Source organism: Leuciscus leuciscus (assembly GCF_965113295.1).
Source record: "Leuciscus leuciscus genome assembly, chromosome: 20".
Classification (NCBI taxonomy): domain Eukaryota; kingdom Metazoa; phylum Chordata; class Actinopteri; order Cypriniformes; family Leuciscidae; genus Leuciscus; species Leuciscus leuciscus.
The window spans coordinates 11,694,598-11,712,083 of record NC_138744.1 but is presented as its reverse complement, the minus strand read 5'-3'; the positions used below and the strand labels follow the sequence as shown (position 1 = coordinate 11,712,083).

At 39.4% G+C, this 17,486-nt stretch overlaps 3 protein-coding genes across 3 annotated transcripts; all 3 read right to left on the bottom strand.

Moving 5' to 3' along the window:
• Nucleotides 1-747: 747 nt before the first annotated feature.
• rwdd1 (RWD domain containing 1) lies at nt 748-4,619 on the bottom strand. The gene is made up of 7 exons (XM_082150163.1): nt 4,461-4,619; nt 4,027-4,092; nt 3,763-3,893; nt 3,485-3,637; nt 1,297-1,429; nt 1,154-1,216; nt 748-1,047 (listed from the first exon to the last, which is right to left on the bottom strand). The coding sequence occupies exons 1-7, from the start codon at nt 4,531-4,533 to the stop codon at nt 935-937; spliced, it is 732 nt and encodes a 243-aa protein (XP_082006289.1). The 5' UTR covers nt 4,534-4,619; the 3' UTR covers nt 748-934.
• A 5,977-nt stretch (nt 4,620-10,596) lies between these two features.
• On the bottom strand, nt 10,597-13,247 carry LOC309483834 (calcium homeostasis modulator protein 5-like). The gene is made up of 2 exons (XM_082149877.1): nt 12,559-13,247; nt 10,597-11,576 (listed from the first exon to the last, which is right to left on the bottom strand). Exons 1-2 carry the CDS (start codon nt 13,114-13,116, stop codon nt 11,187-11,189), a joined length of 948 nt encoding a protein of 315 aa, XP_082006003.1. The 5' UTR covers nt 13,117-13,247; the 3' UTR covers nt 10,597-11,186.
• Nucleotides 13,248-14,017: 770 nt separating this feature from the next.
• Nucleotides 14,018-15,936, bottom strand: calhm6 (calcium homeostasis modulator family member 6). The gene is made up of 2 exons (XM_082149878.1): nt 15,558-15,936; nt 14,018-14,792 (listed from the first exon to the last, which is right to left on the bottom strand). Exons 1-2 carry the CDS (start codon nt 15,894-15,896, stop codon nt 14,364-14,366), a joined length of 768 nt encoding a protein of 255 aa, XP_082006004.1. The 5' UTR covers nt 15,897-15,936; the 3' UTR covers nt 14,018-14,363.
• Nucleotides 15,937-17,486: the final 1,550 nt, after the last annotated feature.

Sequence of the window (17,486 nt, the reverse complement as noted above, 5' to 3'; positions counted from 1 at the left end):
GACCACTTAACATAGTGATTGCAATCAGGATGTGAAGAGACTTTCATTTAGCATAACAAAAAACTTATTTGAAAATACTTAAACATGTTGAATTTATTTATAGATTATATAATCTCACTGCTTAACTGAACAGGAACTGTTGGTGACTAGAAGGCTACTTCACTGTTGCACAGAATGAGAGATTTGACAAAGTGTACCAACAAAATGAAAGATATTCATGTGAAGTTAGGGTTATGGTTAGGAGTTTTTCTTTTGCTATGTGAGCAAATGGTAACATAAAAAAAGAAATATATATTTAATGTAGTCTCTCATTCACCGCTATAGAAGTTTACCCAACTATGACGACTTCCGCTTCTGAGAAACCCGGAAATGTAAAAAAGGTACATTTATATTATTAAAGCCATATATATATATATATATATATATATATATATATATATATATATATATAAAGATTATGTAAAAACAGCTGTTTAATCCAAATGCAAAATAAAGTGCATTTCAAAACATTATAATATTGAAAGGAAAAGGACCTCTGAATTAGAGGTATTTCACAAAGATTTCATTTTACTCAGTTTTTCCTAAAAGTGTTTTTTTTAATAGCCTTATATGCAGTAAGAAGAGACAGAGAAAAAAGAGGTAAATGATTTTACTGAGAGACTCAGTCACCCTGCCAGGCCACATTCCTGGGAAGCCTCAACTTAACATAAATCTTGTGTAAATGAAGCCATTCATATGAATAAGAGAACAAGTCAATGGTTTTTAATGGCAATAATTGTACAAATGACAATGTTTGAAAGTATTCATAAAATATTCTGCACCATAGACTGTAGTGACTGAAAAGTTTGTGTTTAGCGTGGATAAGCTGAAGTCCTGCTCCACAGGAGGATATTGGCATCTATACCATTCATATCAGGTTGAGAGTTAACACAATTCAGTCTTCATCGCTGCCCAAGTCCAATGGGTTGAAATCAGGGTCGTCCTCATCCAGGTCCAAATCATCCATGTCTTGGAAGAGCGACTCATCCACTTCCACACTGCTCCCAACTACACGGAGAAAACAGAGAAGAGCCATTTTCAACTACAATCGCAAAAAAGCAAATGGGATCCTATAAAACTTGTATTTAGAATAATAACAATTGACATTTCTTACCATCCTCTAAGAATTGGATATCTGATGTGTCAAGATTATGGTCTGTCTCAAAGAGCTGTTTTCCTGTAATGGAAAAAAGTACATGAGCAGAACGTGACAACAGGTGGTAAATCAGAGGAGTAAATATCAGGTTAGTAATTCACCTGTGAGTTTTATCTTTCCTGCCTGCTCCTCTTCTTTCTGCCTTTTACTCTTTAGTTCTGACATTTCTTGCTCAAATTTTGCTTTCCATGATAAGAAGTTCTCAATTGTGACCACAGTACCTTGGAATGCGAACTGTGAAAAACAAAACAGAAACAAAGATCAGTAAAAAAACAAACATTTCCATTTCCATATAAATTGTAGCTATGTACACTGGAGGTAATTTCTTTAAAATAATTAAGATATTTTATGTTTTTGAAATTAGTCTCTCACAAAGGCTGCATTTATAAAATACAGTAAAAACAGTAATATTGTGAAATATTAGTACATTTTAAAATAACTATTTGAAATATATTTTAAAATGTTATAATGTGATGGCACAGATGAATGTTCAGCAGCCATTGCTACAGTCTTCAGTGTCACATGATCTTTCAGAAGTTAATTCTAATATGCTGATTTAGTGATTATCAAATATAATTGAAGCTCAATAATTAATAATGTTATAATGTAATAATGTTAGGTTCTTATTTTTTATCAATGTTGAAAACATTTTTGCTGATCAATATTTTTGTGGAAAATGAGATACATTTTCAGGATTCTTGGATAAATAGACCATTTATTTGAAATAGAAATGATTACTTACCCCAAACTTTTAAATGGTAGTACATCGTGGTTACCACAAAAATATTAAAGGGATACTCCACTTTTTTGGGAAATAGGCTCATTTCACAACTCCCCCAGAGTTAAACTGTTGAGTTTTACCGTTTTCGAATCCATTCAGCCGATCTCCGGGTCTGGGGGTCCCACTTTTAGCATAGCTTAGCATAATGAATGGAACCGGACAAGACCGTTAGCATCTCTCTCAAAAAAATAAACAAAGAGTTTCGATATTTTTCCTATTTAAAACTTGACTCTTCTGTAGTTACATCGTGTACTAAGACCGACGGAAAATGAAAAGTTGTGATTTTCTAGGCTGATATGGCTAGGAACTATACTCTCATTCCTGCGTAATAATCAAGAAACTTTGCTGCAGTACCATGGGTGAAGCAGGCGTAATGATATGACGCAGCGCATGCTGCCTGATAATAGGCTACTGAGCTGGGGACTATTATCAGGTGCTGCGTCAAATCATTACGCCTGCTGGACTCATGGTACTGCAGCAAAGTTTCTTGATTATTACGCAGGAATGAGAGTATAGTTCCTAGCCATATCAGCCTAGAAAATCACAACTTTTCATTTTCCGTCGGTCTTAGTACACGATGTAACTACAGAAGAGTCAAGTTTTAAATAGGAAAAATATCAAAACTCTTTGTTCATTTTTTTGAGAGAGATGCTAACGGTCTTGTCCGGTTCAATTCATTATGCTAAGCTATGCTAAAAGTGGGACCCCCAGACCTGGAGATCGGCTGAATGGATTCGAAAATGGTAAAACTCAACTGTTTAACTCTGGGGGAGTTGTAAAATGAGCCTATTTCCCAAAAAAGTGGAGTATCCCTTTAAGCAGCACAACTGTTTTCAACATTGATAATAAGAAATGTTTCATGAGCAGCAAAACTGCATATTAGAATGATTTCAGAAGGATCATGTGACACTAAAGACAGGAGTAATGATGCTGAACATTCAGCTCTGTCATCACAGGAATTAATTACCTTTGAAAATATATTAAATAGAAAGTTGTTTTAAATTGTAATAATAATAATTCACAATATTACTGTTTTTTTTTATGTAATTATTCCACCTTAACTTTTAATCCCCAGTGTAACTACTAACAAATCTACCATTCGAGACAATAACATTCTTTAAATTATACAAAAGCAACATTGCCTCAGTTGGAATGGACTATTTCAACCCAAATGATCGAACTTTTGTTGGTTCTTATGGGCCTCTACTGGCAGATGCTGTAATTACATCTGGCACAATTTTGCTTCATTGACAGCACAGTGCTTGTGTATTCTGGCTAAACAAATGTTATTGAAAGTAAAATGTAAATCACAAAGTCTTTCAGTCTTTGTCTTTCCATGGCCAGTTTTCGAATGGCTCTGAAAAAGTATGAAATTGACTTTGCCCTGTCTGTTGAATTTCATGTAACAGCTCAAAACAGTCAATATCCTGAGGGTAATTATAAAAGATGCTTTTGGATTTCATGATTAATGTTACACTACACTCAGAAGGTACATGCTCACAACAAACCTTCTCAGCTTCTTCGGCCTCCCTTTCTTTTTTTTCTTTTCTTTCTTTCTCCTCTTCTCTTCTGCTCTTAATCTGGTCTACTATTTCATTAAGTTTCTCCTGCACAGCTGTAACTAATGTGAATATCATGACCATTCCCAGGTTTTCTTCAGCCTGCAAAAGAAAGAGGTTATTAGAAAGGGCTACAGGGCAGCAAAAGAAGCGTAAGCCATCATCAGTATGTCCGCTTTATCAATTGTTAATGTGTTTTTGCTGGGTATGATGTCAGGTGTGCAGACCTGTTGCTTCAAAAGCGTTAGAATGCCTTCAGCGTCTGAATCTTCCAGGTTCTCCGATGAAAATATCTCCCAGAGAGGGGGCTCGTCTGGATATTTCTCCAAATATGTAAACTTCAGGGTCGCCTCCACCGCTGAAACAGACATAAATCAGTGCTGGTGGTGTTTTGAGCTAAACTTTAATGATGGTAAAAAAAAAGATACTGTAACATTATGTGCACTGACATTGTTCTACTTTTGATGAGATAATAAGGCACATGAACTTACTTTCATCATTTTCTCCCGCATCAGAAGTAACTGTGATGGTGAAGCTTGAGGGCTTCTCGGAAAGCACTGAATGAATATAGATATTGCAAAGAAAAACAAACAATACAGATATTGCAAAGAAAAACAAACAATCTAATGAAACCTTCAGAGATCACCGCTTCCATGTTCATCACGTAAACATAAATCTGATGTTTAACATAACAGTTAGCCAGTCAACTTCTGCCTGACATATCGTTGGCCATCGGTTATCGTTTGCATTGTTTATTAACCTTTGACAGCTCAATCTGCGGCTATAAATATAGATATCAAAGAGATGACTGAGTCGCTCGTATGATTAACTAACTTTGTTTCATGAAAAGCTAGGCAGCTAATGGAAAGCGTAACGTTAACGAAGTTAGGGACATAAAAACCATATACTTTGCGTTCTATCTTACCTGTAAATGAGTCTGGGTAAATGGACTCTATTGCTTCAAGTTCATTCCTCTGCTCCTCGCCGTAGTCTGTCATTTTATGTCACAAATGTCCATAGATTAGAGCTTGCATGGAAGAAACGTGTGCTAAGGCCCGTCCAGCATCGATGTCATCTGGGATCATTAATGATGTCTGAGCTTGTGTCTGGGTGGCGTGAGTAACACCCCACTTTTACTCGTTCTGCTAAACATTAGTACAATAGTAGTAATTCGTGCTATCACACTATTGAATCTGTTGCAATGGATTGTATATACAATAAACAATGGATAAAAGAAAAACAAATATAAAAAGTCTCGAATCTGGCATGGATTATTATAGCCTGACGGCCCAGCCGCTTTCCTAAAACTGCCTCTCTACTCCATCAAAGCAAGTTTATATTTATTTAATAAATGTCAACTTATATCTGTAATTATATTAGATTTAATAAGTTTTAAATCATAACATCCAGGAATTAATTTATAATCGTTGTCTTTTATATTACTTCTTTATTTAAAGTGTAGTTTTAGCTGAGCATGCTGCCCATTTCACAAACCCTTTTTAACTCCCTTTTATGAATTAAATAGACATTGATGGAAGTGTAGGTCAGAGGCAAAAAAAAAAAAAAATATATATATATATATATATATATATATATATATATATAATATTATTATTTTCTTTTCTCTTTTTTCTTCTTTTTTTCTTTTCTTTTTTGCCTCTGACCTACACTTCCATATATATATATATTCTAGATATGGTTTTGTGTACAGTTATATGCTGTCAAATCTGCTGAGACAGCGTAGACCATTTCAGACCATCTTAAATTCTAAGATAGCCTAGGCCTACTAAGATTCTTACTTCAGCTTTGGTTGTAATACTGGCACAGTCCGCTATTGCAGGTAGATCAGCTTGACCACCGCCATATATATAACACAATATAACAGTTCAACATGCATGTAGCCTAGGCTACTGTACATGCATCAATCACTTCTAAACTTTTTTTTTTTTTTTTTTTGTCTGTCTGTCTGGTAGACGTGCGTTTGTCACTGTAGTTCACATGAATATGAGCTGCATGTCATTTATTCATGGATTTCATCCGGTCCCTTTCCACAGGTGTATTAATCAAGCACAATGTAGTCTGCATTCATAATCTAGGTGCTTGATTTTATACACCTGTGGAAAGGGACAGGATGAAACCCATGAATAGTTCGGTTTACAAAATGATTCATTCATTTTTATGTTTTGGGCCAAACTCACAAGTGTAATTGATCTATATCAGGGACCTATATATACCATGAAGCCGGTTTAGATGGCTAGCCCGATATGTTTCAGTTTAGTTTGCGGCTTTTGCGCCAACCCTGTTTTAGGCACCATGAAAGTGGTTTGGCTTTTAGCAGTTCCAAGAGGTTGCAAACCGAACTTGGACCAATCAGCTGTGAGCAAAGTGACACATGTCTGATGCGATAAAGTCACTCCACCACCTGTTTCCACTCCAAATTAAAGATCACTACACCATCATTCTAATACATGACAACAGCAAATGATTTTAAAGACAAAATCGTCCGGCTTTTAGTAGAATAATAGAATAATTAGAATAATAATTGTGTATGATTTAGATATTATTTATGTAACTAGATGTACCGCATCGCGGTACAAAATATGACCGCCGCTCAGGCCTGCACTGGCTTTCCACAAAAATAAATGACGTGGAGTAATTTGGCTGTATTGCGTGTTTATGTATATACCTAAAAAAAGTAATAGTGTGTGTGTGTGTGTGTGTGTGTGTGTGTGTGTGTGTGTGTATGTGTGTGTGTTTGTGTATGTGTGTGTCTGTCTGTGTGTGTGTGTGTGTGTGTGTGTGTGTGTGTGTGTGTGTGTGTGTGTGTGTGTGTGCGAGTATGTATGTGTGCGTACATGTGTGCGCGTGTGTGTTTGTGTGTGTGTGTCTGTGCATGTGGATTTGTATGTGTGTGTATGGGTGTGTGTCTGTGCGTGTGGATGTCAGTGTGTGTGCATGCTTGCGTTTGTTTGTATTCCTGCATGTGTGTGTGTGACAGTATCATCCTAAACCAGCAACCCTTCACTCAACAGCACCATCTACAGGCCGATGAGTGTACAGTCACTAAATGTGCACATAAATGAATTTATTTTATACCCCCCCATGGATGAAATTCTACAAAACTTAGCAGAGGATACCCCCAGAGGATGGCAAGTTAATCATACACATGAAATATGGTGCAGTTCCCCGGGGACCAAACGAAATTTTTCCGTAGAAGTCTAGTGGGGCTACATGCCCACCAAATTTCATGTTCCCCGGTGTTTCGGTGTCCCTGGTATCGTTGACGAAAAATTTACGGGGGCCCCAGCGCAGGGGGGGGAAGTGGCCCCCGGGGACCAAACGAAATTTTTCCGTAAAAGTCTAGTAGACCAACATACCATAAAAATTTCTTCATCCTCGGTGCCACGGTTCAGGTAGTTATTTAGGAAAAACTGCATTTTTTGGGGTTTGGGGGGGCCCAGCGCGGGGGGGGAGTGGCCCCCGGGGACCAAACGAAATTTTTCCGTAGAAGTGTAGTGGGGCTACATGCCCACCAAATTTCATGTTCCCCGGTGCTTCGGTGTCCCTGGTATCGTTGACGAAAAATTTACGGGGGCCCCAGCGCGGGGGGGGAAGTGGCCTCCGGGGACCAAACGAAATTTTTCCGTAAAAGTCTAGAATACCAACATACCATAAAAATTTCTTCATCCTCGGTGCCACGGTTCAGGTAGTTATTTAGGAAAAACTGCATTTTTGGGGGTTTGGGGGGGCCCAGCGCGGGGGGGGAGTGGCCCCCGGGGACCAAACGAAATTTTTCCTTAGAAGTCTAGTGGGGCTACATGCCCACCAAATTTCATGTTCCCCGGTGTTTCGGTGTCCCTGGTATCGTTGACGAAAAATTTACGGGGGCCCCAGCGCAGGGGGGGGAAGTGGCCCCCGGGGACCAAACGAAATTTTTCCGTAAAAGTCTAGTAGACCAACATACCATAAAAATTTCTTCATCCTCGGTGCCACGGTTCAGGTAGTCATTTAGGAAAAACTGAATTTTTTGGGGTTTGGGGGGGCCCAGCGCGGGGGGGGGAGTGGCCCCCGGGGACCAAACGAAATTTTTCCGTAGAAGTGCAGTGGGGCTACATGCCCACCAAATTTCATGTTCCCCGGTGCTTCGGTGTCCCTGGTATCGTTGACGAAAAATTTACGGGGGCCCCAGCGCGGGGGGGGAAGTGGCCCCCGGGGACCAAACGAAATTTTTCCGTAAAAGTCTAGTAGACCAACATACCATAAAAATGTCTTCATCCTCGGTGCCACGGTTCAGGTAGTTATTTAGGAAAAACTGCATTTTTTTGGTTTTGGGGGGGCCCAGCGCGGGGGGGGAGTGGCCCCCGGGGACCAAACGAAATTTTTCCGTAGAAGTCTAGTGGGGCTACATGCCCACCAAATTTCATGTTCCCCGGTGCTTCGGTGTCCCTGGTATCGTTGACGAAAAATTTACGGGGGCCCCAGCGCGGGGGGGGAAGTGGCCTCCGGGGACCAAACGAAATTTTTCCGTAAAAGTCTAGAATACCAACATACCATAAAAATGTCTTCATCCTCGGTGCCACGGTTCAGGTAGTTATTTAGGAAAAACTGCATTTTTGGGGGTTTGGGGGGGCCCAGCGCGGGGGGGGAGTGGCCCCCGGGGACCAAACGAAATTTTTCCTTAGAAGTCTAGTGGGGCTACATGCCCACCAAATTTCATGTTCCCCGGTGTTTCGGTGTCCCTGGTATCGTTGACGAAAAATTTAAGGGGGCCCCAGCGCGGGGGGGGGGAAGTGGCCCCCGGGGACCAAACGAAATTTTTCCGTAAAAGTCTAGTAGACCAACATACCATAAAAATGTCTTCATCCTCGGTGCCACGGTTCAGGTAGTTATTTAGGAAAAACTGCATTTTTTGGGGTTTGGGGGGGCCCAGCGCGGGGGGGGGGAGTGGCCCCCGGGGACCAAACGAAATTTTTCCTTAGAAGTCTAGTGGGGCTACATGCCCACCAAATTTCATGTTCCCCGGTGTTTCGGTGTCCCTGGTATCGTTGACGAAAAATTTAAGGGGGCCCCAGCGCGGGGGGGGAAGTGGCCCCCGGGGACCAAACGAAATTTTTCCGTAAAAGTCTAGAATACCAACATACCATAAAAATTTCTTCATCCTCGGTGCCACGGTTCAGGTAGTTATTTAGGAAAAACTGCATTTTTGGGGGTTTGGGGGGGCCCAGCGCGGGGGGGGAGTGGCCCCCGGGGACCAAACGAAATTTTTCCTTAGAAGTCTAGTGGGGCTACATGCCCACCAAATTTCATGTTCCCCGGTGTTTCGGTGTCCCTGCTATCGTTGACCAAAAATTTAAGGGGGCCCCAGCGCGGGGGGGGGAAGTGGCCCCCGGGGACCAAACGAAATTTTTCCGTAAAAGTCTAGTAGACCAACATACCATAAAAATGTCTTCATCCTCGGTGCCACGGTTCAGGTAGTTATTTAGGAAAAACTGCATTTTTTGGGGTTTGGGGGGGCCCAGCGCGGGGGGGGGAGTGGCCCCCGGGGACCAAACGAAATTTTTCCTTAGAAGTCTAGTGGGGCTACATGCCCACCAAATTTCATGTTCCCCGGTGTTTCGGTGTCCCTGGTATCGTTGACGAAAAATTTAAGGGGGCCCCAGCGCGGGGGGGGAAGTGGCCCCCGGGGACCAAACGAAATTTTTCCGTAAAAGTCTAGTAGACCAACATACCATAAAAATGTCTTCATCCTCGGTGCCACGGTTCAGGTAGTTATTTAGGAAAAACTGCATTTTTGGGGGTTTGGGGGGGCCCAGCGCGGGGGGGGGGAGTGGCCCCCGGGGACCAAACGAAATTTTTCCTTAGAAGTCTAGTGGGGCTACATGCCCACCAAATTTCATGTTCCCCGGTGCTTCGGTGTCCCTGGTATCGTTGACGAAAAATTCAGTAGGGTGACAAAAAAAAAAAAAAAAAAAACCTTTGACAATCCCTATATATCCCCCATAATTCTTGTACCCTTAATCGATCACACATTTACAATTTTAGTTTATTCATTATTATTACGCACAGTTTAATTGAATAAATATATAAAGGTAGGCTAATACGCTTTAGAATCAATAGATAAAGCTATAAAATGACTACATGTGGTCTTAAATGTAAAATTTTCTCTACCTTTATCAAATGTATAAACTAACTTCACAACTTTTACTTGCACTGATATAGCAAGACTTTTTACTTTAGTTGTCCTATTTCATAGACAGCTATTTTCTTCTTGCTGTGTAAATTTGTTTAAATTCTTTATATTTTTCAATCTCGTAATATTCTGTAGTGAATCGCGCTGCTTCTCTCGCGAAAAATGAATCTCAGTTTCACTCTTTCTCAACATGTGATTGGTTGTTCGCTACTGATGTCACACCTAAACTCCTAAACTCAGGATCAAAACCTGAATAGTTGACAGAGAAAGTTGATGATCGGATTGGTTTGGTTTTGTCAACTCAAAACTAATCCTGTAACCCTGAGTTTGTTCAACTTACCATCATGGTACCATCAGGTTTTGTTAGTAAAACTTTTTATTGTTAATTTCAAAGTCCTTTTTTTTGCCAGATTTGAAAGTGAAGAGAGACAGGACAAGACTATGTTTTGTTACTTCTAATAAGTATTTTTTACTTTTCGCACACTTAAACTTGAATTAAACTGCTTTACAATGAATAACATATATTGTTGTTGTTATTATTATTATTATTATTATTATTGTTATGTTTTGACTTGCAGTCCACTGACCAACAACCTGAGTATGTGCTTCACTTTCACAGCAGGAAATAAACACCACAAACATGCCGGAAACCAGCATTTTACCATGTGTAATAATTTTGATATTATAGTAACTGGTACTGTTTATGCTTTTTGAAAAGCTATGCTAACAGAAACTTGTTTTGATCAAAGGGTCCCTATTCAGATATGTGGGTCAAAATGACTGAAGAAATGTGTGTCGGGGACTCTAAATGTGGTTTTCCTGTTTGTCAAAACTTAAAACCTGCAGAGGAAATAAGCAGTGTGGTTTACATGTTTACATGTTCTATATTATGCTGGATGGCAATGTGATAGCAAAGTACAATGTACAAAGCAAAGTACAAAGTACAATGTGATCATATTGTACATTTTAATCAGTATTGTTCAACTGGATAAATACATACCAATACTACATAATATACAAGAGGTTGTTGTCATGCATTAAAGTGCATCGAACACACTGCTTTATAAGAGAGCTCTTGATTCACAGAGGGCCTAAATGACAAATGACCTTAAAATAAGTGTGTTTTTCCTTTCCTTGACTTTGAAAAACCTGAAATGCAACATTCAAACAAATTGGATGTTGTTATTGAAAACACCACAGACACTCAAATCTCTCAGAATCTTTAGGGTCTGAGACCTGTGTTTGTTCATTGAAGTATAAAATGCTACAAAAATATTTGCAATATGAATTGCACCAGGGCCACCTCCTAAGTGGACGAAACAAAACATCCAGTTAATTTATTTTACATACAGGTTGTAGCTACCAAATCAAAATCTAATTCTGCTAAGATTCACAGTGGTTTTTCATCTTCAAGGTCATATTCGTGGCTATTCAGTTAGCAGTCCATGCAGCTTTGTGCTTCTATGCCATCTCTATGCCATCTTCCCCCTCTAGAACAGAATGCTTCTCAGGGCTGAAGTCTCGATCTATGCGCTCCACGTATCTCTGCAGTGTGCTGTAGTACTGTTCGCTTTTTTTAAAGGCGTATACGGTAGAGATTGCCTCCCAGGCCTTGTGATTTGGAAAGTGAAATTCTTCAGGGCATTTGTTGTCAAAGAAACTCTTGAGGTTTCTCTCTGCTAGTTTGGTGGCATAGTCTTCCGCAAAAGCCTCAAACTTTTCCTTTTCCTTCTCCATGTAGATTCTCTGGAATTTTGATTGAAGGTAGCTTACTTTAGAGCGACAGTTCTTAAAGCAAGTCCCGATCAGCGCTACTATTGCTGATATGATAATGATGGACCAGCCGAGCATCTGCGAACATAAAACAATCAGTTGAATGTTATAAAATATTTAAGTTTTTTCATAATTACACAGCTCTCTGGTGAACTTGATATGAAATATTACTAAGTTGTAATAGTTCTAAAATGTTAAGATGCGGTCACATTAGGCTACCCAAAATCTCCAGGCAAAAAATATCAATTGTATTTGTCAATATTGTAGCAAAGCATAAAGTATGGTGCACACAGAAGTCACATACAAATCACTTACAAACTGTGGTGAATCCACATGACCAACTTAAACCTGTTACTAAATCTGCGGAAATCTTTCGCTCCCACCTGAAATTCTCAATTCGTGGATTAGAAATGACAGCATTTCGCCAAAATCAGCATGAAGCTTTTAATCAGCAAAATCAAGCTTTTAATGTTGTCTATATCTATGTGGTGTTTTTAATATGCTTTTAAAGAAAACAATGTGCAGATTCATAAGTCAACACCATTGCTGAGTATTTTCTCAGTGAACCAAAGACAGTCTCAAAATCACAGTTTTAAATCGCTGCTGTTTCTGATGTCACAAACTACCTTGTAACCAATCAGGGCAACGTGTGATCATCAACGAGTGGATCTCTGAGCTGGGGCGAGTGAGTGGAGGCGGGGCTAATTTGCATATACATAGAACCGCGTATACTAAATGAGACAAGGGTGTGGAGTTACATTCAAGCTATTTTAAGACAGGAATCATTTTTAAAGGAAAGGAATTTTTTTTTTTAATATGTAGTTATGGGGAGTTTGTAGTGGAGTTTTAAGGGATACAATTATTGACTATAGGGGGACTTTAAGAAAAAATAGTCCACAACACTGAGCAAAACAAACAGCTTAGCCATAAGACGAACACTGCAATATACTAGCCTTTCGTGGAATGGAAAGGTTCCATGGATGTTAAAGGTTCTTCATGTAACCATAAATGCTAATAAAGAACCTTTTATTTTTAAGAGTGTAACATAGTCTGTGCTCACCTGTGACTGGGCTCGCAGCATCAACAGCAATTCCATATTTTCATTTGTAGGCAACTGGGACTTGCCGCAGGGCACTCGAGGCAGCTCTTCCCGGCATGTAGGTGTCTTGTTTTGGCAGAAAATTTTCACTACCACATTTTCATCCAGGCCACTGACAGCACACTCATAAAAAGTTCCATTTAACAGTGCTACAGTAAGCCACATAATAGGGGCAATGAAGGCTCCAGTTAGCACTTTTACAAACACTGACAAGCATCCCACAACGTTACCCCTGGGGCATAGTTTGATAGGGTCAAGACAACACCCAGTATATAACCGCCAAAGACGTGCACTGACAAAGAGACCAATCGTCAGCAAGACGACTGCAGGGCCCAGCAGGAAAGCTAATCCATAGGAAAAATTCTGTCCTCGGTTGCACGGACACTGGAAAGACACCATGGAGAAGATTCTTTCACTACCTATTGTCAAAATAGCCATGAAGCTGTAGCCAATAGTGCTCTTCTGATTCGTGAGGAACTTCAGGACAGTCTTAAAAGAATCCATAGCTGGTACAGACATAGCTGGTAAACACTCCAAATGAGTTGGTAAACTTCAGAGAGATGAATTCTGCTTTGACGCTCCCTTTTCTGGCTCTATATGAATTTGTTTTCCACACCCTCCTTTCTCTTCTCCTTTTCTGTCTGGCATTCACCACAGCTCATCAAATCCCTCCCCTGTCCATCCTCCTCCCCTATCAGTAAAGGACTGTGACAAAAACCAGCTCATCAGGTTCTGGTGGAAGTCAAAACCGTTTACAGATGTGTATAGGCACATTTACCCATCATGCAACATCAGTCAAACAAACAAAACCCCAACGCTGCATTTTGGATTAGAGAGGTATAAAACTGATCTGTGGAACAGACAATTGTGACAATGAGCTTATTATTATTGGAATTCTGGAATCTGGAGGATGGAATGTGGAAATCTAGAGGCAGGAAATTACCCGACATCTTTAAGACAGCAGATTAGTACGTGTTAGATCAAATAAAGAGGTGTATTGCAACATAGTGCTTTACATTATTAAAAAAGGGAAGCAAGTTGTTCTGGTTATGTGTGAGGAGAGAGTTTCTGTTCTGCTCTTGTTGTGCCCCAGTGTTACACACTGCACTTTTCACATAAAGTCTCCGCTTTAACGCTAACCGCAAATAGAGCTTAATGAATATTGATTTTTAAAGTGTGCTTTTAGCAGTGTGATTGTCAAATTGTACATGATTACTTCACGAAAAAAGCCTCAAAGTGCTGCCTGTTGAAATATGAGATCACTAATCATCATGTGCATGAACTAAGTTGAAATGACACCAAAAATCTAACATTATAATGCAACTACTTTGTAGTCCCTTAAAAAAGGTCAGGGCACAACTGTTCAAATAAATATGGATGTTGTTCATTTTCTGACAAAAAACATCTTTGTTGAAAAAGATTAGAAAATCTGAAAACTTTTATTTATTTATAAAATTATAAAAATACTTTTTATTTGCCACTGTAAAAAAAAGGTTGCATTACATTTTTAAGTACAATCAACTTGGATGTTTAAGTCATTCTTAAGATTATAAAATGTTTTACAGTGCATAAACAGTTTTTTAATATTCAGATGAAAAATTATATTGAAAGACCAAAAAAAATAAAAAGAAACAAATGACTTAAAAGAACAATGAATTGACACTGTAAAAGGCACAGAAAATGAAGAAAGGCAAGTCATCTTTACGGCTGGATTTACCCAAAATAACATGGTAAGGCATGAGCTGTCAAATAAACGGCAAGCACGTCTACAGGACCAGTTTGCCCTCGTCCACAAATGCAAGTGCTGCTGGGTTTGCAAATTCATTGTCAGACTTAATTGAAGCCCTCACTGCTGGATTCTCAAGGTCCTCACAAGTGCACACATATTTGTGCAGGATGCTGTAGTATTCGTCCATGCTCCGGAACTTGTAGAAGGAGGAGATCTTCTGCCAGGCCTGTCTGGGAGGACTCTTCATAGGAATGGGTTTGGTTAACTCAAAGAAACTTGTTATGTTTCTCCTAGCTAGCTTTTCGGCATGCTGAGTTGTATAGCTGTCCAAAAACTCACTCTCCTTCTGAGTGTACATCCTCCAAAACCTCAGCTGCATGTAACTGATTGGAGAATAGCATCTGGCCATGCATGTGAGCAGAAAGGTGAACATCATGACAGTAGCTATCAGGATCCATCCAAGAACCTAGAAGTATAGTCTGGATATTAGCCCAGAAAGGTAGGTAACTAACATCAGATGTGTTGAAGCACAGACACTAAAAATCATTTAAAGATTATAATAGAAGACCTTATGAACGCAAATGACAAGATAGTGAACTGCTAAAAATAACCCTTTATAGGCTACCTAGAAAAATTGGTATAGCACTTTATTTTACAGTCCTGTTCCACATGTTCATATACTTAGCAATTACAATAACTGGTTTATATACATTATAAACAAATATATGAGTAGTAAGTTATGATAACATATGTTTTTACATTGCTTTAACTCATCAAAATAAGTTAAGCAATTTTCAACTTTTTACATAAGTTATACAAGATTCAACTCATTTTTTAAAGTCAGATTAACGTATTTTAAGTTAAAATGACTTAAACATCCAAGTTGTAACAAAAAATGTAAGGCAGACTTTTCTAATTTTTTATTTTTTTTTATTTACAGTGAACCTATCCCTGAACCTATCCCTAAATCTAACCCTTAACCATGTAGTTAACTAAACAACAACAACAAACAACAACAACAACAAAAATATTTAGGTAGCCTACCACTCATTGCTTTCAGAAGTCGAAACCTCTGAAAGTGATAATTCGCAATCAAGCAATACTCAAGACAGAATTAATTTTTCTGCGTTTTATTTGATATCTAGGCTATTTTGACCTGATTTAATTTAAACTTATTTCATTTTCTTGGACAAATACTAAAATGATACAAAAATTCCTTCCGCCTACTCACCTGCGACTCCGCGCGTATAATGGACAGAACAGCCGTTCTCTCAATTTGTGGAATTGCGTTTCCATCACAAGGGAATTTCTCCAACTCCGTCCAACAGTGGGGATACTTATCGTTGCAAAGGTGGCGTCTAAAGAGTGTAACGTTGGCGCCAGTCATTGAGCACTCGAAATACACCCCTTTGAGCAGCGCAACTGCGATCCAGCTGAGAGGTGCGACCATTGCAGTCATGGTGATTTGAAGAAACACACACAAAAAGCCAAATGCGTAATTAAAACGACATAGTTTCGATTTCCTAAGGCACAGACCTGTGAACAGTTTCCATGTTTTATTGCTCAACATGTAACTAAGGATGAGCAGTGCAGCTGCGGGTACGAGTAGGCAGACGCAGAGCCATAGAGAGAGAGAGTTGCGACACTCTTTGATGTCGCCGCTATGGCTGTCACGTGGTTCATGTAAGCCCCAATAGTTCCAAAACGTACGCTGGCTGTCATGTTCTTCTATGGGACAGACAGCAGCGATTGCATTATTGAACGGTAAATATAAAATAAAACACACACCCAAGTACTTTTTCAGCTGTTATTGCATTATTGCATTTTGTTAATGTCAGTTTTGCATTTTGAGATAAGTTTTAAGCTATATTTTTGGAGGGAAAAGCTTAGTGTTCATGTTCGCATGGGTAGTAGCACTGGCTTTAGCGGCTCTAACTTAACTTTTCCATATCATTCATCTGATGATGGACGTCTCATGATATTTATTTTAGCACAACTGGGCTGTATTAGGCTATTGATTCCCGTGATTTTGCTTATAAATTTTGATTCAGCCATTAGCCTACCTTCGTGATCACGCAAGCGGTCTGCCGTGGCGGTCCGTTCAGAATTCGCTTAGAAGCTAGCTCACTTCTTCTGATGAAAGTGGCCACCCCCAGGACCACAACGTGAAACATGATCATGTTAAGACTAAGAATATTATTTTAAGATTAAGGCCATACACATTATCAAAACTATAACAGATTAAAAACGAATTTAAGCATGGCTGATACAAATGAAGGTTTTCAAATAAAATATTTTTTATTAAACAATGACAGACAACAAAAATGTGTGCTTGTGTGTGTGAACAAGAAAAACAAAAACCAGGGGCAGGTGATCCATGAAACAGACAGGACTGGTGATGGCCATAACAATCCTAAAGGTCCAGCATTGTTCTCACAAGCCGCTTCACTCAAGACAATAATAACATAATGAAAAGTTAGTATATCCCAAAAAATTAAATTAAATAAAAGTTGCTATAAAGGTGGTAGCGATTCATTACCGAACTCTTAGCTGACGAAGTCGCGCTAGCTAACTAGCTAGCAGGCAGTGCTTGAAAATTGGTTGAAACAACCAACATAAAATATAAATAATTACGCTGTGCATGTACAAATGAAGACCAGTATAAGCATCGCAAAGGGCCTCTGATACAATATAGACAGTTGACAATTCAAAAGAGGTCGATATTTCGGCAACTTAACTCTGGAACAACTCGACGCGCAGCAATGTAAGTGAATGGTGTCCAACGCCCAAATGACAGTGTTTAGAACTATTCCGATCTTCATATCCCGGAAGTAGGCGGTTAAAAGCGCCGCCATTATTTACAACGGAGGTCTATGGGAGTGTCGCAACTCTCTCTCTCTATGGCTCTGGGCAGACGTTTCCATAAATGAAATTCCAATCATTGCAAGGACACTTAAAAGCAAAGACCGAGAAGACGTGCTCTCCACCCGCAGTTATAATAGCAATTAATCCGAATCCTAAATTGGTCTGCTGTTTCTGAGTGAAGCTAAGCAAAGGTTTTAACTTATCCATGCCTGCAGCTGACGGCCGTAAGCTCTTTGTTCATGAAATGACACTCTTAGTTCCGTTATGAGACTGCTGAGTTTTTTTTAACGTGTAA